At 40.8% G+C, this 26117-nt stretch overlaps 1 protein-coding gene across 2 annotated transcripts; it reads right to left on the reverse strand.

The window, feature by feature from the left end:
• Nucleotides 1-1891: 1891 nt before the first annotated feature.
• Nucleotides 1892-25885, reverse strand: LOC146713261 (voltage-gated delayed rectifier potassium channel KCNH1-like). 2 transcript variants are annotated; one of them, XR_014917602.1, is made up of 9 exons: nucleotides 25027-25885; nucleotides 21111-21234; nucleotides 20902-21008; nucleotides 16419-16547; nucleotides 10709-10827; nucleotides 6748-6843; nucleotides 3941-4030; nucleotides 2327-2608; nucleotides 1892-2239 (listed from the first exon to the last, which is right to left on the reverse strand). XR_014917602.1 is itself a non-coding variant. In XM_085446427.1 (8 exons), the coding sequence occupies exons 1-8, from the start codon at nucleotides 25097-25099 to the stop codon at nucleotides 2534-2536; spliced, it is 813 nt and encodes a 270-aa protein (XP_085302553.1). In that variant the 5' UTR covers nucleotides 25100-25885; the 3' UTR covers nucleotides 1892-2533. The 2 variants fall into 2 exon arrangements, 1 of the variants encoding a protein (XP_085302553.1); XM_085446427.1 differs by having other exon boundaries at nucleotides 1892-2608.
• Nucleotides 25886-26117: the final 232 nt, after the last annotated feature.

The raw sequence follows: 26117 nt of genomic DNA on the forward strand, positions 1-26117 counted from the left end.
GGTGTGGTCAGCCACCTGGCAGGGCCACATCCACCAGGCATGAAGGTGCCTATCACACCGACACACATACACCTGCCTATACATACAAGCATGAAAACACAGGAACTGCAGCACAGTGCAGCAAAAACAGATAATATAATATGAGTCACCAACTGCTCATGGACCCTCGGTTCCTTAGACCCAGGTGTCATGGTCTGTGTGAAGGCAGGCAGGAAACTGACCCAATATGCAGACTCACAGAGGCGGAAAATTAAACTCAAAGATTCTCAGGTTTATTGCTGGCAAAAAGGAAAACAGAAACCAAACTGGAAAGCTAGAAAACAGAACACACAGGCTAGGATGGGGATGACGCAACAACGAAAAACGAAACCTAAGCTAGAAACCTGACGATCCCTTTGACCGTAATTTTTCTGGCGTGAAAAATAGCGTTTATAATGGGTTTCAATGGGGCACAAATCGGCCACGAGGTTCGATAGTGGATGTATGCCTTTTATTCAGCCATTTAAGCTCATTTAAAAAACTCAGACTGAAATTTTAAAATAAAATGGGAAAAAAATACATGTTTGAAAATTTGGCTATACTCCATTAAACACAGTGGAAATGGCGTGGAATTAAAAAACGGAAAGGCCACGAAATGGTCCCAGGTCCTATCAAGGGTAAAACCTTTGTAACTTTGCTCTGCTTCAGTGTTGCTACAGCTTAAAGCACGGTCTGGTGCTGCCATCTAGTGACACTGGAATCATCATCTCTCACTCACTGTCATCCACATATACCCAGACCTACACATGAACCAGCAGATATACACACATGCACAGATGAAGGGATTTTGTTGTTAGTATTTTAATTATTTTTAATTATCCAAGCCATTTCCTCTGACATTTTATTTTTTATACTGAGATATTTTTCATATTATTTTGCCTAATTTTCAAACTTGTGAGATAAATAAACCATTTCTTATTTAATTATGATGTCATAAAGGAATAATCTTATTATCCTATCGCATCCTGATGAGTTTGATCCTGAATCAGATGACAAATCAGCTTTTATGTAAAACTTGCAGGTTTGAACCTGCAGACACCTGCCAGAGTCTCTGCAGAGGTTTTAGTTGGAGGGTGACGCTGGGGTGATGTGCTGCTACCTTCTGGCAGGTTCCTGTGACTACACACTGCTCTACAGGCATTCAGATGTAGTCCCTGTAGTATCTAATCCACAGTGGAGGCTTGTGCTCTTGTACCTGTGTGTGAAACTGAGCGAGCTGAGAGCATCAGCGACCACAACCGTCCACTTCTTAAACACAGAGGTCTCTGCTGTGTTTTCGCTCGCTCACCAGCAGTTGAGGATATCCTGTCATTAACCCTTACCGAACAAAAACAGGTAATTACACTGTAGCTGTAAAAAGCTGCTTGTCTACAAGCTTTCAATTAAAGAGGCGATAATCACTGTTATATGTTCAAGTGCATAGTATGGAGGATGTCATAAGGCCTTGAGGCAATGGCATGCAAAACACAATATTTATGAGTGTTTTAAGTTGTAAATCGAAACATGTAAACCGAACATGACAGGAAGGTTAAACGCATATTCACCACTGCATTCATTGTTAAAATCATTTTGTAATGTAGGATCAGCTAAGAACGTAATAATGAATGAATGTAATAACTGAGGGGAGTCCTCCGTTTCTCCCTGAAGGCGCAGGAAAGATGATGAGGAGGAGGTGTTAACAGTCCACCTCACAGGTGAGACTTGTTGAAACCAGCTGGTTAGGAAGCTGCAGGACTTTGTATGTTAGTTAACTACCAACTGATGTCTAATCCTCCTTTTATCTTCTTCATGCTGTACTCATAGTAACAGCTGAGCTGCATGTGAAAACAGAATCACCCGAAAGACTCACAAAGAACATCAGAGTGGCTCTTTATTAATTTAATGGATTAAACTCACATAAATAAATAAAATACAGCCTTCCTGCAACAGCGTCCACATCTCCCACTCATGCAGATTGCTCACTGCTTACCCGACACTCACAAAGCTTTAAACAGGACATGACTACAGAGTAAAGACATAAAGTGATCAGTAGGAGAAAATGAAGGAAAAAGTGTTTACAGTAGAATTCATATCATCACACTGATTCCACTCTGACATCACTGATCAATAATCAAAGAACACACAGATCAAATTGATCGATCAGCCATCAGAGGAGTCGGATCAGTGGAGCTGCTTCTCTTCCTGATGTGCTGATCTCTCCCTGCAGAGGAGACACGACACCTCCACATACAAATACAATAAAATAATAAGTGAAAGCAGAGAGAACCAAATGAAAATGAACAAACACCTGTAATTGTGAGCAGCACGATTCTTCATCCGATTACGTGTCCGCGGCTCCAGGCCACACAGCTGTATCTGCCACTGTCTCTCTCTGTGGAGCGTTTAAAGGTCAGGCTGAACTGTCTGCTTTTCAGACGCTCGTCTTTCATCTTCACTCGGTCTCTATAATCCCGCTCCTGTTTGTCAGGCTTCTCAGGACGGTGCCACCACTCTACTAGAGTGTCTTCAGGCAGCTGAGCTGTGGTTTTAAAGGGCAACCAGACAGACTCCTCCACCTCCACCCGACACCCTGAGAGAACAGCAAACACAATGAGAAGAGAGTGAAATACAAAGATTTGACTGGTCAAAAACACCCACAAGGACTACAGCAGGTTCTACAGCTGCATTGTAGAGAGAACACTGACCAGCTGCATGGTACGGCAGCATTACTGCTATGGACCGCAAATGCCTGCAGAGAGTGATAACAACTGTGGAGAAGATCATCAGGACTCAGCTGCCCTCTCTGCAGAACATCTACCATCGCAGAGTCCAGAGGAGAGCTGCCTCCATCCTCAAAGACCCCACACACCCCCAACATGGACTGTTCACACTTCTGCCCTCGAGACAAAGGTTTAGAAGTGTGAAATTTGGAGTTTGGATTCGGGAGACAGACACTATCTCTGCTTTTAAGATTAGGCTTAAAACTTTCCTTTTTGCTAAAGCATATAGTTAGGGCTGGACCAGGTGACCCTGAATCCTCCCTTAGTTATGCTGCAATAGATGTAGGCTGCCGGGGATTCCCATGATGCATTGAGTTTTTCCTTTCCAGTCACCTTTCTCACTCACTATGTGTTAATAGACCTCTCTGCTGAATCATATCTGTTATTAACCTCTGTCTCTCTTCCACAGCATGTCTTTATCCTGTCTTCCTTCTCTCACCCCAACCGGTCGCAGCAGATGGCCCCGCCCCTCCATGAGCCTGGTTCTGCTGGAGGTTTCTTCCTGTTAAAAGGGAGTTTTTCCTTCCCACTGTCGCCAAAGTGCTTGTTCATAGGGGGTCATATGATTGTTGGGTTTTTCTCTGTATCTATGAAGCACCTTGAGGCAACTTTTGTTGTGATTTGGCGCTGTATAAATAAAATTGAATTGAATTGAATTGAAATCCAGACTCAACAACTCCTTCTTCCCCACTGCCATCACTTTTGAACAGCCGACCCACTTTGAATAGTAATAATGATTTTTTGCACATCAGGTCATCCTGCATATTAAGCTATAGCTCTTTTTCACGCATCTCTGTTTCAAATCTCCATATTTTGTCTGTTTTCTGTCTTCATTTATTTATTTGTACTATTTGTATTATATGTTCTATTGTTAATCGGCATCTGTGGGTGGACAGCAAAGAAAGAATTGCTCAGAGAAATGCCTTTTCTCTTGTAAAACACATGACAATAACCTGGGAAGTATCATTATAATAGTAATATTACTCTTGATAAAAAGTATTAATGACGTTCTCTAAAAGCAACATGAGGATCATGGCTCAGACGTTGTTTTGTCATTATTAGATAAAAAGGCCATAAACGTTCTGTGTGAGGGTTCAGTGTTAGCATGTTTCAGACAGCTGTCTGTAGTAGGAGACACTCACCTGACATGAAATACTGCCAGAAATAGAATAAAAGACCTCCAGAAACAACAAGAAACGCCAGGAGAGCTGTGGTCCAGGATGGAAATGGTTCTGTGGAGAAAGACAAAGAAGCATTTGACCTTTGACCTTTGACTAAATGTAATTCATGAAGGAATTTGTTAGATTTAAGATGGTAAAGTATTCAAATTCAAATTTTATTTGTCACATACACAGTCATACACAGTACGATATGCAGTGAAATGCTTAGACAACTGCTCGTGACCTAAAGAAAAAAAAAAAGACTGAATAGGATAGGAAATAAATATGAAAATTAAAATGAAGGGTAAATTTAGCTAGGAAGGAATAAAATAAAATATATTAAAGTTAAAAATAAAATAACTGTACAACAAAATGCACAATACACAAATACACAATATACAAATATATAAGAAAAATATATAAATATATATTTCCTAATCTCCTTCAGGTAGGCCGTCTTGTTGTTATCAGAGATCAGGCCCACCACGACGGTGTCGTCAGCAAACTTAATGATGGTGGTGGAGCTGGTAGTGGCCACACAGCCATATGTGTACAACGAGTACAGCAGGCTCAGAACACACCCCTGGGGGGCTCCAGTGCTGAGAGTGATGGAGGCATGTCCTCGGTTGGAGGCAGCTGCTGCGGGCTCACCCTGAGACACACAAAGCTCCACCTTCAGTCCTGACACTGAAACATCCACTGTAGCTACAATGATGCAGATGTGACCCTCAGCAGGTGGATTTCCTCTCCATAGATGTGTTTCCATGTAGATCATTAGTTACAGCAGTTTTAACTGTAATTGTAGGGTCTTTACAATATAAAGTGCATGAACTGTTGATTTGATTTGATTTGATTTGATTTGATGCTATGTGAATAAAACTGAACGAATAAGTGCTGATGTTTATTCAGACTTTCTCTCTGATCGATCTCCTTGACCCAACCTCAGTAATTACTTCCAGCCAGCAGCCCCATCCCTGCAGGAGTGCTCACACACAGCTCCCCATCCATCAGTCCTCCAGCTTTAATCATGAGTTTAAACTTTCTCTATTAACTCGCTTTCATGGTGCCTCAGACTTAAAGCCTTTATTTCACCCTGCTCTCTTAGCTGTTTAACTGATTCATAACTGTACTTTTATTTAAAATATTCAATCATTTAAAATAATTACTAATATATGTATTATATGGGGGGCGATCGTGGCTCAAGAGTTGGGAGTTCGCCTTGTAATCGGAAGGTTGCCGGCTCTGCCAGTCTCGGTCGTTGTGTCCTTGGGAAAGACACTTCACCCGTTGCCTACTGGTGGTGGTCAGAGGGCCCGGTGGCGCCAGTGTCCGGCAGCCTCGCCTCTGTCAGTGCACCCCAGGGTGGCTGTGGCTACAATGCAGCTTGCCATCGCCAGTGTGTGAATGGGTGGATGACTAGTCATCAGTGGACAGAGTACATCAACATTCATGGCTCTGAATACACAAACGTGCGCTTAAATGAGCTCACATTATTCATCTGGACTGATGGATCACCTTTGTTTTTATAAGTCAGCATTACCATGGGAATTACAGTAAAGCACTATGTAAACAGAAAGTGGATTTATTTGTCTTCAGTCTTGATTCTGCATGGAAACAATAACCTGACATCTTTGGCTGGAATCATCAGTTTCAGAGCGTCACCTGAAACCATGGTTACTGACCTGCAGCCTGACGTCACTCTCAGCAGCTGCATGTATGAGTGTAGACACGTGTGTGCAGCTGCTCAGCCGGTTGGATATGTTAGTGGAAACAGTGAGTGTGACAGTGAGGGCCAGACGCAACATGAGCACATGACTGCTGTCAGCACACTCAAGTGTATAAAGGTCTGTACCCTTGCAGTCCTCTTGCTATGAGCGCTCATATCCCCCAAACCCAAGAGGACTAAGGAGTTCTGAGCATTGCACCTCCACTGCTGAGAATACAACCATGTTCAGCAAAGCTGTGTTGGCTTTGATTCTTCTCTGCCGGTTTACAAGATCTGTAGGTGAGTTTTTGCATGAGAAAGATGGAAATCGTGTGTTTTGTCTGCACAGCAGTGTTCATGCACAGGTATATGTGTCTGTTTCTACACGTGTGCATCATGTTAGACTCTTCTAATGTTGGGAAGAAAATGAAAACAGCATTTTCTTCACTTCTCTAACTAAAAATCTGCTGTTTTGTTTTCTGTTTATTTTTGCATCTGTCAAGATTCAGACACGGGCCCTGATTATCCTCAAGTGTTTTTATTACCGTGCGCTCAAATATGAGATTTGGAAGGACCGCTTGATTGTTTTTGTACTAGTGTTTGAAGTTTCTTTGCTAAATGACAGACCCTGATTCATGCACATGAAGGCTGTTGTGTTTATAGGTGTTGACAGACTCATGTTTAAGCATTGCCTCAGGTTTCATTGTGCAGGAAATGGACATGAAAATGAGTGGAAGGGGACTTTTTAAGTACAGAATTTGATACATGAAGATGAAGCTTCACAGCAGTGGCAGTTCCACACCAGATTTAGCAGGTTGGGCTCAGGGTGTTTTTTCATGGGGGCATTGAACCAAACCAAGAGGACAAAATTGAACTGCTTCATCTATGAAGGGGATTTATTTGGAGCACAAACAAAGTGAATGAACATTTAACAATGAAACAGAAGATTTCACATCCCGCACATGTGCACAGTTAATGTTTAAAAAGCACTGGCTGAAATGTCTATGGACTGAAACGTCTGCACGCATGACAACAGGCAGAGTCCATAGTTACAGAGAAGTCCACCCAAGGAGGACTTTCCTACCAGCTGGGCTGGAAGCTGTGCCTCCCGTCCCCCATTCATGTGGTGGGGAACGTCCTCAGACTGGGGTGGGGGGGTCATCCTTGATCCTGCTGATGTCTGAAAAGAGATGAATATGGAGTAAACATGAGGCTGTAACTGAGAACTATAGTAACTCATTACTTTATCTTTTCATTATTATTCATTAGTGTTAATGAAACTGCGTGTATGGAGTGTCATCACAGGGCAGTGTGAGACTCACAGGTCTAAGGACTGTGTCCCTCACAGCCAGTATCCTCCTCCTCATCCTCTCTGTGGCTCGCTCTCATTTCGGGGCTTTTCTGGTCAGATTCAACATTCTCGATCAATTATAACATCAAAGAAATTATTTTGGTCTTTCCTAGTAACCCAGGTTTACATGTCACATGGTTTACTTTTCACTCATATTATACAATATATACACTATAGTTTAATATTCATGATGATGTGCAATGTTCCCTCTAATTTTTCATGTGTCTGAGCGAACACACAAACTCCCTGAGCAATCCCTTGGACCACTGTGAACAACAGCAGACGTGTGCACTGTGGTCACGCCAGCATCAAATCCATCCAAGTTACATGGTTTATTAAAATAATCAAATTACAGCATTTACATTCATGTTAGACTACTTTTAATTAAGTGCTTTAGCCCACTTACAATGAAAATTTAAAAGTAAATCTTGTTCATGACCTGTGTAGTATGTTAACACTACTGGAAGTAAAAATAACTTGAACTCCAATTTTGAAAACACAACTTTTTTTTTCTTTTTTTCTATAAAGCTCTGACTTTATGAGTATGAGTCTGTGGTCTGGGGGAGAGTCCTGTAACTCTGTCTGCAAAATACAGCATATAATGACCAATGTTGGGAAATTACTTATATAGTTACTTCTTCAACAAAGTAACTGAGTTATGCAAACAACAAAGTTTTTTGCATCTGTTTATCTAAAAATGCAGCCAAGGTGTTTTTTTAAATAAACATTTCAAACTATTTACAGAACAATCAGCTGTTCTGCATCAAATCTGATGCCACACAAATTATTTGTGCCACTCCAAAAAATAATTTCTGTCCACTATGAGATAAAGGAGAACAACAGCCTGATACCTGCAGGCCTGACAACAGGAGATGTGTCACTCCTGTAACACCTGTAACATTCAGCAGTCGCCTCATGTTCTGACACACACAACAAAACAATTGACTACACTACACACTAACTACACAAGACAACACACTGACTTTAGACTCCAAACACGCTAAACGTTGCAAACGCCGTCACTCCTAAACTTCCCCCTTCCTAAACAACTAAATGTCATGTTTCCATTTCCTTTTTTTAATGGTCGACATGGTACATTTTTCCACCAATAGAAAAGGGTGAGTTTTTTTTGGTTTTGCTCACAGGTGGAGAGTGCTTTCAAACGCATTCCTTATAAAACGCAGTTTTTACCATTTTTCCCACAGTAAATATAAACAATGACAGTATTCAGGAAAAAAACAAACATTGCACATATTTTTATCATAACTCTGGTTTTACGTGGCCTATCAACACAATTTAAAAACTGGTATAAAGTCCACACTTTTTCCGTCAATTGTTCCGTCTGTCCTGCTCACGTCTCCAATGGTTGTAAACATTGTCATTGGAGACCGTGCCAGCAGCGCATGATTGCGCACACAGACCAATCATAAGATTGGTCTGTGTGCCAGATATCCTTGGGCAAGATAGTAACCCCAAGTTGCTCTCTGATGCATTTATTGGAGAATGAATGTGTGTATATATTAGATAGAAAGCACTTATAGACAAAGAGCATAGAAAAGGTACTTGTGCGATAGGGTGTTAATGGGGAAAGTTGAGTAAAGCACATTAATGCTCAGATAGAGTAGAAAAAGCACCATATAAGAACCAGTCCATTTACATGTCTCAGAACAGAATCGCCAATTACCAGAGTTAGATCCCCGGCCGGTGTGTTGCAGAGTGGGGAAAAACGGTTAGACACATGAACAGGTTGGTGGTGTACATGGGGCTTCTGTTTAAGACTATGCTTCCTCCTCACCGTCACCCAGCCTTCCTGTTTCCTCAGCTGTTCTTGACAGTCTGTCAGGTGACAGCTAGCGGGGCCTACACCACCTTCGGCTGCACCAGCTACAGGGGCCTGGCTAGCTACGGGTGTATCAAGAGTGCGAAGCCGGGTCTACAATTCAGTGATCCCAGCTTCCAGAGCTGCAGATAGGCTACATTTAATACAATGATCATTACTGATAAAGGAGGCAGAGGAGTAACTAAATTTGACACAATGAGCAGGAAAGTGTAGGGGGTCAGGTGAAGAGCCCATGCTGCTAGCGAGTTGGCTAAGAGCTATGCTAAGCTAGCGAAACCCTAAAGACACAATAAGTAATTACTGACAATAATTAGCAAGTGAATACACAGAGAGTGTGCTCCAGAAGCACATCAAGATTAAACTATGAAATAAGTTTTTCTATACGTCTTTTTATTGCCATGAGCAATTCTGCCCCCAGGTCTGAAATGTACAGTGACAGAACTTTCACATGATGTTAAACAGAAGCTGTCAGCTCAGTTCTGTTAAGTGGATAATCATGTTGAAGAACTTCATTATAAGTTGTAGATTCAAGCCTCCCTTCATATGTTTGGCCACCAGATGTCACCAAAGAAGACTGTGTTGAAAAGCCTCGAGTACTGTACCCTTTTTCAATACGAGCTTCGGAAAGTTTCATTTGGCCCTCACTACCACTGTGTGTGTTGTAACAGGAAATGATACTCTACCACAAAGAGAGCAAAAAACAAGTGACAGCACCACCAAAAACTTGATTGGTCACAATCAAGTTGTTGATATTTAATTATCTGATGTCCAACCACACCTTATTGCTCTCACTCAGACTTACATGATTTAAACTTTAAAGTTCCTTCATTAATTCCACCATCAGGCTGGGGTCTTTCTGTGCTTGTCTCCCCATGTTTGTTTTCAACACAGTCAGATTAACTGGTAACAAAAAACTGCCCATAGGTGCGAATGTGAGTTTGAATGCCTGACCCTAGCTTATCTGTAACTCTGACACTAACACCACATTTTGAGTCTCAACAAATGTCTTCAAAATCATGGTGCCAAGAATTTGTCCCCATAAGGTCTGTTGGTCCCCACAAGTATATTAATTGTCCAATTTTTGGTCCCCACAAACACGTGTCAGGGTGAACACTCTCTCTCCCTCTCTCTCTCTCTCTCTCTCTCTCTCTCTCTCTCTCACACACACACACACACACACACACACACACACACACACACACACACACAAAAGAGTTAGGCTGGGCTTAAAAGCAGAAAGAATATATTACCATAATGTGAACAAGCGATGCAGTATAGTACAACTTGTTTTTACCTGAAACTGTCCAGCCTGAGACTGAAATACTTTGCTAAACAGCACATTTGAGCTATCTTACAGTATTTTCTGTCCTATAGTAAGTAAGACATAACATTCAGCAATTATCCAGAAGTACCTGACTTAGTAGAAGTTCAACAAACATGATAAAGTATTTTTAAAAACTTATTTTGGGGCAACAAACCTTTTAGCTTAGCACAATTCTTCTTGTTATTTAGATGTATTTATCTCTATTTTTGGCATGGTGACTATTACAAATTTAATTCAGATAATTTTTTCAGCAAACTGAGAAAATGAGCTCATAATCCTCTATCTTCTATACATGGCTGATGTGTGACAAAAGATGTTTCTACAACTCTTTTTACTCCTGGGTTCCCTGTTTGGTTTTCTGTATTAATGTGTGTCCTTTGTGTGGCCTGCCCTCCTGCTACTGTGCCTGGCACACATTCTCATAATCACCTCCTCAACCCTTGCAGTACCCCATCCCAGTGTTTTTTTTTTGTTTGTTTGTTTTTTCATTAGGGAGAAAAAAGACCTTACTGTAGGGGAAATGGTGTTACCTCTGCCAGGCGTGAATGTTTATGAACATTCTCTCCTTTATGGACAGCTGGGGCAAGCTGCTGAAGAACTCCTCGACTGCTGGTTAGTGCACGAGTCAAACGAGCAAATTTACCCCACCCTGTCAAGGAGATAACACAACAGCATGAAGACACTGAAAACTTATCTTAACATTAAACATGATGAATGACTAAAACACTGCTGGATTTTGAAGCAACTAATGTTTAACCCAGTTAGCCATAGTAGGCTAGTTTTGTTGGTTTGGTTCTTTCCTTTTTTTAAACAATTTTAAATATTCCAACCATTTAATGTTAAAGACGGATAGCTTTCCATGACAGCAAACCGTAGTGGTATGACCCAAAGTATAGGAACATCAACTGATAGGTATATGAATGGTCAGAATGGTTCATTTGTTATTGAAGGGCAAGATCAGAGAGGCTAAAGACAATTACAAGAGAAAGCTGGTTTGGAAACTCCAGCAGAACAGCATGAGAAAGGTGTGGAAGGCAATCACTGGATTCGGGCCAATTAACAGCAGAGGAGCTGGGGGCGGTGAGGACAGAGCTAATGAGCTGTATGTGTTTTTCAACAGATTCATCACTGCAATGAATGATCACCACCCTTCTGACTTGCCTCTAGTCAGCGTGTAATACACAGCTACACCACTATTTCTCGCTCTCTTACCACCTGGCACCATTGCCCCTTGTAATAGTTCTGACACCCCTCCCCCATCTATCACTTTCACTCATGCCCAGGTTCAGAGACTAATGAGAAGACTCCACTCAAGAAAATCTGCTGGTCCAGATGGGGTGAGTCCCTGTGTCTTCAAGACCAGCACTCGGACTCCACAAAGCTGGGTCTTGAAGACCCAGCTTTGTGGAGTCCTTCATAAACTGTTCATGATGAGTCTGAGTATGCAGAGGGTCCCACTGCTGTGGAAGACATCATGCCTCATTCCTGTGCCAAAGACGCACAGGGAATGAGACACACTGGGGTCCCAGTGGCCTCCAGGATTTCAGACCTGTGGCACTAACTTCCCATGTCATGAAGACACTGGAAAGACTTATCCTTGACCAGCTCTGACCTATTGTCAGGCCACATCAGGATCCCCTTCAGTTTGCTTACCAGCTACAAGTACAGTGGGGCAAAAAAGTATTTAGTCAGCCACCGATTGTGCAAGTTCCCCCACTTAAAATGATGACAGAGGTCAGTAATTTGCACCAGAGGTACACTTCAACTGTGAGAGACAGAATGTGAAAAAAAAATCCATGAATCCACATGGTAGGATTTGTAAAGAATTTATTCGTAAATTAGGGTGGAAAATAAGTATTTGGTCACCTCAAACAAGGAAAATCTCTGGCTCTCACAGACCTGTAACGTCTTCTGTAAGAAGCTTTTCTGTCCCCCACTCGTTACCTGTATGAATGGCACCTGTTTGAACTCATCATCTGTATAAAAGACACCTGTCCACAGCCTCAAACAGTCAGACTCCAAACTCCGCCATGGCCAAGACCAAAGAGCTTTCGAAGGACACCAGGAAAAGTATTGTAGACCTGCACCAGACTGGGAAGAGTGAATCTACAATAGGCAAGCAGCTTGGTGTGAAAAAATCAACTGTGGGAGCAATCATCAGAAAATGGAAGACATACAAGACCACTGATAATCTCCCTCGATCTGGGGCTCCACGCAAGATCTCATCCCGTGGGGTCAAAATGATCATGAGAACGGTGGGCAAAGATCCCAGAACCACACGGGGGGACCTGGTGAATGACCTGCAGAGAGCTGGGACCAAAGTAACAAAGGTCACCATCAGTAACACACTACAACGGCAGGGAATCAAATCCCGCAGTGCCAGACGTGTTCCGCTGCTGAAGCCAGTGCATGTCCAGGCCCGTCTGAAGTTTGCCAGAGAGCACATGGATGATACAGCAGAGGATTGGGAGAATGTCATGTGGTCAGATGAAACCAAAGTAGAACTTTTTGGTATAAACTCAACTCGTCGTGTTTGGAGGAAGAAGAATACTGAGTTGCATCCCAAGAACACCATACCTACTGTGAAGCATGGGGGTGGAAACATCATGCTATGGGGCTGTTTTTCTGCCAAGGGGACAGGACGACTGATCCGTGTTAAGGACAGAATGAATGGGGCCATGTATCGTGAGATTTTGAGCCAAAACCTCCTTCCATCAGTGAGAACTTTGAAGATGAAACGAGGCTGGGTCTTCCAACATGACAATGATCCAAAACACACCGCCCGGGCAACAAAGGAGTGGCTCCGTAAGAAGCATTTGAAAGTCCTGGAGTGGCCTAGCCAGTCTCCAGACCTCAACCCCATAGAAAATCTGTGGCGGGAGTTGGAAGTCCATGTTGCTCGGCGACAGCCCCAAAACATCACTGCTCTCGAGAAGATCTGCATGGAGGAATGGGCCAAAATACCAGCTACTGTGTGTGCAAACCTGGTAAAGACCTATAGTAAACGTTTGACCTCTGTTATTGCCAACAAAGGTTATGTTACAAAGTATTGAGTTGTATTTTTGTTATTGACCAAATACTTATTTTCCACCCTGATTTACGGATAAATTCTTTACAAATCCTACCATGTGGATTCATGGATTTTTTTTTCACATTCTGTCTCTCACAGTTGAAGTGTACCTCTGATGCAAATTACTGACCTCTGTCATCATTTTAGGTGGGGGAACTTGCACAATCGGTGGCTGACTAAATACTTTTTTGCCCCACTGTACCTGGGAATCCCACAGGCAAATGGGAACCATAAAGAGGCTGCTAGAAAAACTGAACCCAACAAATACCTGCAGGGTCAGGGAAGTCCTGAGGTGTCAACTGAATGGGAGAACCGCATTCAGGCTATCAACAACTACGACCTGCTTGTGATCACATACCCTTCTGCAATAATAAGCTGGTCAAAGGAGGTAGAGGACACTGACATCAAGACAAGGAAGCTCCTGACCATGCATAGAGAGTTTCACCCCAAGTCCAGCACCCTGAGACTGTACACTAAGTGGAAGAAAGGAGGCCGGGGACTACTGAGTGTCAGTACCACAGTATAGGATGAGACAACAAACATTCATGAGTACATCAGAAAAATGGCCAGGACCAACTGCATGCTCAGTGAATACCTCAGGCAGCAGAAACCCAAGAAAGAGGAGGAACCATCATGGAAGGACAGATGCCTTCACGGTATGTGCCACCAGCAGATAGAGGAAGTGGCTGACATCCATAAATCCTACCAGTGGCTGGACAAAGCTGGACTGACAGATAACACAGAGGCACTAATCATGGCACCACAGAAACCAGCTCTGAGCACAAGATCCGTAGAGGCTGGGGTCTATCACACCGGGCAAGACCCCAGGTGCAGGCTGTGTAAAGATACCCCTTAGACAATCTAGCACATAACAGCAGGGTGCAAGATGCTAGCAGGCAGGGCATACATAGAACGCTATAACCAAGTGGCCGGCATAGTATATAGAAACATCTGTGCCGAATATGGCTTGGAAGTCCCGAGGTCAAAATGGGTGGTTGAGAATGACCTAGCTAAGATCCTGGGGACTTCCACAGACAGACAAAATGGCGATGGCTAACCAAACAGACATAGTAGTAGTGGAGAAGCAGAGGAAAATGGCCGTAGTGATAGATTAGGGGGGTCAGCAACCTTTAAGACCCAAAGAGCCATTTGGGAAAACACTGGGAGCCACAAATACGTTTTGAGATCTAAAATGAAGATAACACTGTATATACTGTTTTTTACCTTTATGCTTTGTGTGAACAACTAAGGTGTGTTACTTATGAAATCCATGAAGTGCTACAGAGAAAATTACATTTTATTTATGTAATTAACACATTTTGAACTCTTAAAGAAATATAACAAAAGGAAAGACGCTGAACTAAAATGATCCAGCAAACAAAAACTGTTGTGAGAAAGAAAGTCTCGATAAATGCACGGCGTTTCGGCGGGTATACCGGCTTCCGCGAGTGTGACGCTTATTTTGAGTGATGAAAAAATAATAAAATATAATTTTATTTTTATATTTCAATATCACAATAATCTTCCAATTTAGAACTACAAGGTAAAAAAGAACTAACATAAATAAAATACACTTCAGCTGAATACTTCTAATTTATTTTCCCAAACCACGAGGAGCCGCACTATAACGACTAAAGAGCCGCACGCCGACCCCTGTGATAGATATAGCGAAACCGAATGACAGCAACATCAGGAAAAAGGAAGTTGGAGAAGTTCCAATGACTCAGAGAAGAGCTTGAGAAGATATGGAGGGTGAAGGTAACAGTGGTCCCAGTGATAATCGGAGCACTCGGTGCAGTGACTCCCATGTTAGGTGAGTGGCTCCAGCAGATCCCAGGAACAACATCCGAGATCTGTCCAGAGCAGCTCAGTCCTAAGAACAGCAAAGACACTGTGCAGCACCCTAAAGCTCCCAGGCCTCTTGCAGAGGACCTGAGCTTGAAGGATAAAGACCATCCACAGGGGGGAGAGGTGAATTTTATACATATGCATGTATACTCCAAGATGAGGATACACGCATCCTGGACAGAGAGGAACAGTAATTTGAGCAAGGAGTCAAGGAGGCCATTTACGTGAAGTGGGGAAAGACTATCTCTGAATTGAGGACGTTACATCTTTTACTATATTGCAATGCTGAGATTGCAGCCATTCCCCAACTCTCTGTGAATGGTACTCACGGCATGTCATGATCAGTGGTTGTTGATTAATAATCATGACAATGTGCATATTAATAATCAAGAAACTGACCTCACAGCCCATCGTTCGTCAGTGGTGCTAGTTTCAGTAATCATACAAATGTACTCTCTATAAGGTTGGGGAAACTTGCATTCAGCTAAAACCGAAGAAGTTGCTTGGATAAGTAAGGAAACACTGAAAGTACTATGTCCAGATTAACAGAATCAACTCTTCTGAAAGTTAGCTAAAGTGTACTCTTGAGTAAGGACAGTATTTTATCCTGCGATGTTGTGGAAGAAGAGATGAATTGTCAATCTCCAGTAATGCCCCAAAGTTTCGATAGTGGCACCACTGCCATTTTTTTTATTTATTTACCTTACCTAAGGCTGAGGCTTATAGAGTTCTGTGCATTGTTCCTCTTCAATAAATGCCCAAATGTCAACAGAAGAAATGATTTTCTGAAACAGGGTGATACATCAGTATTTATGAATTCCTGTTCATATTTGAGATTTCTGTCTCGTCACTTTTCCCAAGTAAGCTCACAATACTTTTACACATCTTTCTTCTTCAATATAGTAAATATTTATGCTCAGTAGATGACTTTGAGTGGATGCGAATGAAGGCTAAGGTGATCCTTATAGGATAATAGCTTTTTGACCCTTTTACACTTCTGGCACACTTGCTGTTGGGGCTGTCTATGTTATGAGTTTTGGGGTTTTTGGTTCTTTCTAGAGTTTTATTTATTTGAAAGAGGATTATGTATTGTTGGAATTGAGCTGTCAGCCATTTCCTAATGTTTATATATCTATGTTTATTTTTTCCCTACACCTGGTAAAATTTCCTTTGATATTGTTATTTCAAGTCTATAGTTTTGAGTTTCTGTTTTTTATATCCTTAGGTTAATCCAGCTGTGTGCTCCTATTCTGTTCCTTCAGCCTTTTCTATGTTTGTCTTTTATCTCTGTCAAGATTACCCACACTTTGGAACCAACCCACCTTTAGAAGATTCATCCTCAATCGGTTGCTTGAAGGCAGTGATGTCACTGAAAGTGCAGAGAAACAGGACAACTTTGTCCTGCTCATTTCTGATCGGGGCAATCTTCATGAAAAACCAAACTGGCATCCCTGCGGAACAGAACAAGAAGTAAAGCACTGTTTCTCACAACAACAATCTGTCAACAAGGAAAATATAATAATGCAAAATTAAAATAAAATTTAATAAAGAATAACAAGTAGACAACAATTTATTTGTGATTTGTACTGTTTCACTGTAGTACTACATTTCCTCTGGGCATTGGCATGTTGACATGATGGTGTCAAAAATTCAAGTAACCATCGGTGGGACCACTCCATTTTAAATATCCAATTAAAAAATTTATTGTACAAAAAGGTTCTTTTAAACAATATAATTCTGATATCGACACCATCTGATAATATTGTGTGTACGCGGTCTACAACCTAAATGTTTTTTGTTCACACTCTCTGAAGTTCAGTGAGTGATCACATGCACCGTAACCCACTGCTATATCGGTAAATCAACAACTTTATGCCTAAAGCTGTATATACACCTGCTAGTCACTTGCAATGTAATGTATTTACTACCACGTCATATGCATACAAAGGTCTGCTAATCCTTTTTGTCTATACAATATAATTTGTTACAGCATCTGGATATCACTACATTATTTAACTGCTCCCCAGCCTGCCCTAACTTACAGTCCAGTGGAAGACTCCAAATTGCTGTTAGGTTACAATAATACTAACAGAACACTACAGGGCTTAATACTGAAGCTTGTTTACCTGTTAGGGACAAGTGAATTTTTCAGTGGATAAGTAGAATAGAAATTTCTTTTCATTATCAAATACTAATACTGCAGATTTTCATATTATTAGCTAATCACTAGTTTAAATTTACTCATCATCCACATAGAAATTCTCCAATTGTCATTTTACTACAAGAGTTTTGTACCGATGTTTTTTCGAAATTCTATAAGCGAAAAGTGAGCGCGAGAGCCCTCGGTGCGCCTGCTCGCTGCTGAAGTCAAAGTAAACTTTATTGTCATCTCCGCTACATACAGTCCAGTATATAGAGAGACGAGATGACGAGGCTCCTGTTACAGCAGTGCAAGTAAACAAACAATAAGAAGAAGAAGAGTAAGAAAATAAATACACACTTTAGGACTCGGGGTAAAGGGATCAATAACAATTTATAATTTATAGTTTGATGATTTAAAGTCTCACACACAACCCGTCAAAAGGGGACGGGGCCCTGCTGCTTCCAAATAGAGCACATTTCATTCATAATGTTGTAAATCCAAATCCATTATGTATTCATGATTTGAATCCTGGAATCCCAGAAATAAACCCTAGACAAAGTGAATCTGTGAACTAAGGTGAAGGTTATGTTGTGGTGATCCTCAGGTTGGGGGATGGGTGTTCATACTGGAGTGCAAAATTAAAACCAATGGGAGATGGACAAGAAAAGTTCAAAGCCATCAGGTCCTCAGTTTAGAAAAAAGAGAAAAGAAGAGGAGGAGAAACGAGCAAAATATACAGGTAAGCAGATGTGTCATTGGATTATGTCATGTATCCTGAAACAATCAGAATCTTTATTAATCCCTAAGGACACTATATGGGTTACAGTTGTTCCAAGAAGAAATGGTAAAAATAGTAACAGTAACAGACTAAACTCCAAACAATACATTATGTTACAGATTTTAATATTAATTAGTCAGTGTCAGTTGTTGATTTGTCCTGTTCTCATTGTATGACAAATTATGATGGCTGTTTGGTAATCATTTGCATATTATGCTACTATGCATACTCTCTCTCTCTTCATATGTGTGTGTGTGTGTGTGTGTGTGTGTGTGTGCAATCCAGTACAATTCACCAATTCGGTACAATGGTACAATCCTTAACATGTTTTGTGTGTGTGTGTGTGTGTGTGTGTGTGTGTGTGTGTGGGGGGGGGGGGGGGGGGGGGCAGAGGTTAGTGCTCGCCCAGGGCGCCAAACAGGCTAGGACCGCCACTGAGCATGAGTGAGGATGAATAAACTGTTAAACTCTTAATATGTCTTGTTTCTTTAGACTAATCATCCAACCACCAAAAAGGAGTCAATTGGAAAATAACCTGTTTGGCATTGGCAGAGATGATATGCCAAGGTTTTCATTGATACAACCCACATACTCAACTCTGCTGCTCAACAAACCAATTAAATTTCCTTATAAATGTTACACCATTTAGAGGAAATGTGTTTTCCAATGGTATAAAATCTACTGCCAAGAAGCACTGTTACAACAAAGAAATATTCAATAATGGCAAGTGCCTAAAAATGGAATGTTAAATGCTGCATCCCATGGAAAGACCAATTTCAAGCTTTGAATTTGAAAAGTAAACGTATGCGATCTGCAGCTATACATAGCTCAGTGGCATTAGCTTGATATCTTCTATTCTAATTATGTTATTTGCTCCCAAATAGAGAGATTTAAATTTCACCGATAACTTTCTATCCAGGCAGAAAAAAAAGAACAATATTTTTTTCACTGATCCTTTACACAAAACAACCCCTAACTATACAACTTGTCACCAACAGAGAAAAAGATAACATGGGAGCCAAGAAAGCCCAGTTTTTTTGTTGATATGCAGCCTCCAGCAGCCTTGACCTATTGCAGCATACCTAAACAAGTGTTCTGGGTCACCTGATCCAACCATAAATTTTATCAAAAAGGAAAGTTGTTTAGTATAATCTTACAACTTAGAAGAATCAATACCATTTTAAAACCAAAGTCTTGTTAAATACTAAGTTATTTTGTATGATGTGTGAAGTTTGCTTTAGGTGGTGTTATGCTTATAAAAATATATAAAAACACAGAAATAAAAAATAAAGGAACCTTCACCTTCTGAATTCTTTATCAAATACATTTTTTTTTTTTTACTGGCAAAAGTTGTTTGCAAATGTAATAGGCTAGGTCAGGGGTCAACAACCCGCGGCTCTTTAGTCTTTATTTTGCGGCTCCGGGTGGTTTGGGAAAATAAATTAGAAGTATTTAGCTGAAGTGTATTTTATTTGTGTTTAGTTCTTTTTTTAACTTGTAGTTCTAAATTGGAAGATTATTGTGATTTTGAAATATAAAAATAAAATTATATCTTATTATTTTTTCATCGCTCAAAATAAGCGTCACACTCGCGGAAGCCGGTGTACCCGCCGAAACGCTGTGCGTTTATCGAGACTTTCAACCCCAGGTAGGCCAATCGTGGATCTTCGGATCCACATTATGTCGGCAGCTGTTCTCCACCGTGAACTACGTTAAAAACAAACACCGCTCACGCCTCACAGACGACAGCTTACAGTCCTGCGTAAAGATGAAAGCCCCGATTTGCAGACGCTGTGCGCAGAGGTTCGGGACCATAAGTCTTATTGTAAACATATCACGGCAGACCTGACGATGTTTGCATGATCATGCTTTTCAGCATCTCTTTATTGACCACTTTTCACACACGGTTGCTGACGCATACAGCCAGCTGTAGCTTTTCAACAGCAGAGAGGGTACAGACTTTAAGGCAGCGAGGCGTGATTGCGGGTCCCGCTCAGGTGCGTCTGCCTCCCCTGCAGCGGCGCTGCAGACCACGCCCCGCCACACACATTAACCAGGTAAAATACATATTTAGGCAGAATTTTGCAAATATCAAATTTTTTTTTGCAGCATAGTGCTTTTTTTTCAAATTATTTTTTAAAAGTCAGGTCAAGGCTCCAAAAGCCCAAAGGCGATATAAGGGTGGCGGCTCACAACAGCTTTTGTTTGCTGGATCATTTTAGTTCAGCTGGGTGTCTTTCCTTTTGTTATATTTCTTTAAGAGTTCAAAATGTGTTATTTACATGAATAAAATGTCATTTTCTCTGTAGCACTTCATGGATTTCATAAGCAACACAACTTAGTTGCTCTGTGGATTCTTTTAAAAAGCAGTTAAAAAATATTCTGTTCAAACAAGCCTTTTGTTGATCTACGTATTTTATATTCTTTACATTATTTACATTTGATCTTTTACATTGTGTATAATGTCTATTGATTGTATTGTTTATTTTAATATTTGTGTACAGCGCTTTGTGACTGCCTGTCTGTGAAAAGCGCTTAATAAATAAACTTTACTTACTTTAGTTGTTCACACAAAGCATAAAGGTAAAAAAAACAATATATAGTGTTATCTTCATTTTAGATGTCAAAAAGTATTTGCGGCTCCCAGTGTTTTCTTTTGCGTGGAAACCAGGTCCAAATGGCTCTTTGGGTGTTAAAGGTTGCTGACCCCTGGCTAGGTAATTAAAAGGCTTTGAGCTTTTAGCATGGTGTGTCCCAGATTAGCATATATACAATTTCTAGATTTCTTGAGATCCTTAGGTATCTGGGTTTTTGAGGAAGCAGTTCATACAAACATTTTTGGATGCAGCTTACACGGTCATATCCAGTACTATTAAATACTCACGGTTTTTCTTGTACATCAGAATCTCAAAAGAGTTCATCTCGTAGTTCTCAAAGGTCTGTCGAACCTTCTCACTCATTTCCTTGTCTGTCAGCTCTCCATACATGAAGCTGCAGAGGAAAACCAAGTATTTGCATTGATACAGTACACATTTACTTGAGACAATCAGCCCTCAATAATCCATGCGGTGGTATCCATGTGTGTTGTGGTACCTGCAGGTGCTGCTCTTTTGCATGACCTCAGCACGATGGTAGCCAGAGAGTTTACAGAAGCCATCATTGCTATAGACGATAGGCCACTCCACGATCTGAGCGTTTCCCAGCACAAAATTGGTATCTGACCACAGAAACCAATAAGTGATAATCTGCCCTACTTCGCAACATCACATGACTGAAAAATTATATGAATCCAGCATACACAATATTTCTCCACATTTCACGAGGGCTACAACAACTAGTTTAAAAAAATGCCCATTGCAGCCTTCCAGAGTCCACATTATTCTGATAAAATATTTTGGTTGTTCAATAGCACCAAACCCAATAGAGAAGCTAAGTTAAGCTAACTATTACGTAAGTAATTATTGCTAATCAATTAAGTGGTAAATTAAACTAATAAATAATTGCCTCACTTTTACACCTGTAAAATCAGTGTTAAACTAATTATGATGATTCTTTTTATTTAATAACCAACTGGCCTACACTTAATACCTGTGCTATTAAAAGACAGTCATTTTTCAATTCAGTTCAATTCAGGTTAATTTATAAAGTGCCAAATCACAACAGTGTCCTCCACGTGCGTTTTATTGTAAGGTTGGGACCCTCCAATAACAGAGGGGAAACCTCTAATAGTGGATGGGAATTAATAAGAATTTATCAATTCCAATACCATTATTATTGATATGGATAAGTGATATTACTTATTGATTCTCTTACTGATTTGTTTGTTACCTGTTGAAGTTCAGGGTCTAGTTGCTGGACCAGGGATGGGATTCACTCAGCTTTAACATCAATCTAGGTTTTTAGCTAGCTTAGTGTTAGCATGTTGTCTGTGCAGGTACTTGCAAAGAGCCGAATTTGTGTTGGCAGCAAAATGTGTTTGTCCTGGATGGAGGTTCCACTTACTCTTGTATTTTTGTCCTTTTGTGAATTAAAAATAAAAGTAATGTCTATATCCACCTTTAAGAATGTGCCAAAATCAGCTGATTGTAGTACAAGTGCAAGTGGAATCAATGAGCAGGCACACAGACTAACAGTTCAAAGGAATTGAACTCCTGGGAACTGGTTCTTGATTCCCATCCCACCCCCAACAATCAGATGTTCTATGAGGAAATAAGGCGACGGCAGAAAAGAAAAACTCTTTTTTTTCTGCCCCACATTCTACTTTTACCTCAGGAACCAGAGGCTAAGAAAGTAATTAAGTAAGTAACATTTATTTATAAAGCACTTTTCACAGATAAAATATGGATGGTAAAATGGGGCCTGATTATTCAAGACCTTACATAAGGAGAAGGACGTTGAAATTTGATTCTGGATTTAACACGAAGGCAATGAAAAGAAGCTACTATGGGGAAAATACTGTCTTGCTTGTTACTTCCTCTAAGTACTCTAAGGAGCTTGGAAAGAAAAGCGTCTGGACTTCTTTAAGTTGCTTGAAGACGTTTCGCCTCTCATTGCTCTCAGGCGGTGGTTTACGACACTAATTGTCTGCTATCTATAATCCAGTTTTGAGATCCCTTCCCAGATGCCTTAACGCCCACTCACATCCTGGGCCATCTGACCTCAGGAAATCACATGATAGGGTGGGGCTAGGTTTCACAATGAGCTCACCCGAAACCTTGGCTGATTGTGACCTACACCCATTTTCACACCTTGGCTCATGTGATTAGGTAGAGGATCATTATTGGGTCAATTGTCCCTCATGGTGGGTTACTTCCACAGATCTTAAATCTGGGACTCTCCACCATTTGACCATAGAACTGAAGAAGCTTCTCGGATGAGAGGTGAAACGTCTTCAAGCAACTTAAAAAAGTCCAGACGCTTTTCTTTCCAAGCTCCTTTGACTACGATGACCTGGATGACTGATAACCTTCACGGACATCTTCCTCTAAGTACTCTATTTTTCTTCTATTATTGTCTTAGGGTCTTTACAATATAAAAGTGCCTTGAAGTGACTGTTGTAAATTGACATCATATAAATATAATGAATGAAAACTCAAGTCATTAAAGTTGCTTATCTTTTCCAGCACGGTCATGGTCTTGGCACTGGATTTAGTGTGCTGCATTCCTTCTTGAGTCTTCATGAATGTCTTTTGTTAATATATAATTAGAGATGCAGTTACCCCCTTTTACTGAATAATGGCTGGTGTAATTCAAAGCATGTCTAGAGGAACTTCCTAGCATTTAAATTAGTGCCTGGTGATATGGAAAAAAAAAATCCATCCATCCATCCATCCATTTTGCAAGTATCTTTTCGATACCAATGCAGCACATTCACATTTCCTAGTATAAGCAACAATGGGACAAGTCTGGGCATTTCTGAGAGAGCACTAGCAGCAAAAAAGGGATTTACTTTAACAACCAGTACTTTGCAAAACATTCAAGAAAATTGTTTCTTGTGAAACTTGGAACCACAAACTGATTATTATTATTATTATAAATGTAGAGTACTGTCAGTTTGAATTAAGGCAGCTGAGTAATTTTATTCAATTCAGTGAGGTGTGATGGTAATGTTAGCTTACAGCAAAGGTAAATGTAGAATGTTACTATACAGGCTGTGATTTAGTAAAATAATTATTCCCCCCGATTAGTGTGGCTTTAGTTAAAGCAAATACGCCCACAGAGAGCAGTGAGTAACAATTAGAAAATTTTCTTAGTTTTATAGTGTACATATTATTTATTGATGCAATTTGCACTTACGTACTTTTGCTGTTTTTAAGTGACTTCATTTGTACTTTTCTTTGTTTTTAGAAGTAGGGTGGACCCTGGATAACTGGTTTCTTTCTCCTGTTACAGGCCTACACACCGCTGCTGTCTTGTACCCTTTGTTGCTTTGTTGCTGTTGTGTTTGACTGGCATCGATTGGTTCCTTGTTCTATAGTGCTTTAGTGTTAACAGTTTGTTATATTTTAATCATGCTTTTAGTTGTACTGCTAATAATTGTATTTTAAACGGTGTGTGTGTGTGTGTTTGTATTCCTGTATATAATATTTCCTGAATTTTGTGTTCTGTATTGCTTGATATGCATGTTTATTTTAATTTTCTTTAGTGAAGACACAGCTGCTTGCAGGGGGAGGGGGGCTAGGCACGTGTGGTGGAATTCCCTTTTGTGGATTGGAGTGTACATACCGGGAAACAAGTATAACGGGCCATTTAAGTTGCAGTGAGAGTGGCAGTGAGGATTTCAGAAAGATTGCACGGGTGAGTGATTGGTGGCACCCTTGGTCCCTCCTCCCTGTAGGTTGCCTTCAAGTGGCTAGTCTCCACCATTTTAGTTAACTATTTTCTTGAGCTGCTATTTTAACCAAGGGCAGCATCATGGCAGTGAACCTGGTCCTTTAAAGTAATGTTTATTAATAAAGTGTCTTAACGGTTTGGTACTGTCAGCCCTGCTATTTAGTTTGTTTTTATTCTCTGCAGCTCTAAATTGGTAGTTGTTTATCTAATAAACTTTGCTCTATGAAATTGATTTGCCTTACCCCTACTTGTTATTAAGGAGCCTATGTGCCTTTTGTAACTGTTACAACGTGTGAATATATATATATATATATATATATATATATATATATATATATATATATATATATATATATATATGTGTGTGTGTGTGTGTGTGTGTGTGTGTGTGTGTGGGGAAAGTGAGGGAGAGCGAGAGAGAGAGAGAGAGAGAGAGAGAGAGAGAGAGAGAGAGGAATAGCCATCACTGAAAGTAAAGAGCTACCATAATAAATTTAAACCATAATTACTTGTGGTTTCAGTACTACTTAGGTTTTTAGCAATTGCCCGTGTGTGTTTATGTGGCTATGCCTGAAGGCGAAATGAGCAACAAAATCACAAAACATTATATATAAGAAATATATTATCACCATTTGAAGCCAGGTGCAGAACAGATCAGAACCGGATCATATCTTACCGTTGGACCGGCGGACGATGTTCTCTAGAAACGTGTTCTGAGGGGCCACGAGACCCCGCCGTCCTCTCGCCATCCTGCCGTCCTTCTGCAATGAGCAGAGCGAGCTGCTTCCTGCCGCTCACATATTACATATAAACACGAGCTTCGCACGCTGTATAGTATGTGCTTGTGCTCGCTCTCTCCCCACCTCAGCAGGCTCGCTATTGGCAGATTATTGCTGCACAAGCTTCGAGATGGGCCAGAGACTGGCTGTGATAGAGCGAGCTTCAAACATATGTGGGGAGAGAGGGTGGATGCCAGAGGAGTGAGAGAGGCGTATTGATGCTTTATACAGTGAGCATTACATTATCATCACGTCACTGATTGTAATTAAAAACACTGCAGACATAATATTTCGGTATTAAGAAAACGTACCACAGTAAGTAATTGCACCTGTAGTGAAAACAAATGTGTGGTTTTTTTTTTTACTTTATGCTGAAAATGTAAAGTGGGGCCACCTAAACGGAACCAATGTGCTTCAAAGTGTTGCACCTGGGTTTCCCGAGGTGAGGGATTTCGCTCGCTTTTCCAAAGAGAAATAGTTTTCAAGTCTTCAGCCAGGTTCACCGTTTTTTCTAAGTGAAAAAACGTAGAAATACAGTGAAATCTCTCTCTCTCTCTCTCTCTCTCTCTCACACACACACACACACACACACACACACACACACACAGCTCTCAGTAAGGCCTGTTTTTAGAATCACAGTAATTCTATTTTCAGATTCAGGATCATGCAAGTGATGAGTTGGTGACACAATTCTTATCTTCCTGGGTTTGTTACAGGAAGTGTGTGTGTGTGTGTGTGTGCATGCATGGGTGTGTGTGTGTGTGTGTGTGTGTGTGTGTGTGTGTGTGAGAGAGAGAGAGAGTTAGCGTTTGCCTTGAAATGTACTTAGAAAAGATTGATTCTGTCCTGTGTTGTCTCTTCTCTCCTTCAGCCCTGACAATTATCAGAGCTGAGTGTGGACAGGATGTCATTCTGCCGTGTCAGGTCCATAAAGATTATCCCACTGCGGCTGTAGTGTGGAGGAGAACTGACCTAAAGCGAGAAAAAG

The sequence above is a fragment of the Copadichromis virginalis genome, linkage group LG3, assembly GCF_057382275.1.
Source record: "Copadichromis virginalis isolate Kocher_CV1m ecotype Utaka linkage group LG3, C_Virginalis_male_GT1.1, whole genome shotgun sequence".
NCBI lineage: Eukaryota > Metazoa > Chordata > Actinopteri > Cichliformes > Cichlidae > Copadichromis > Copadichromis virginalis.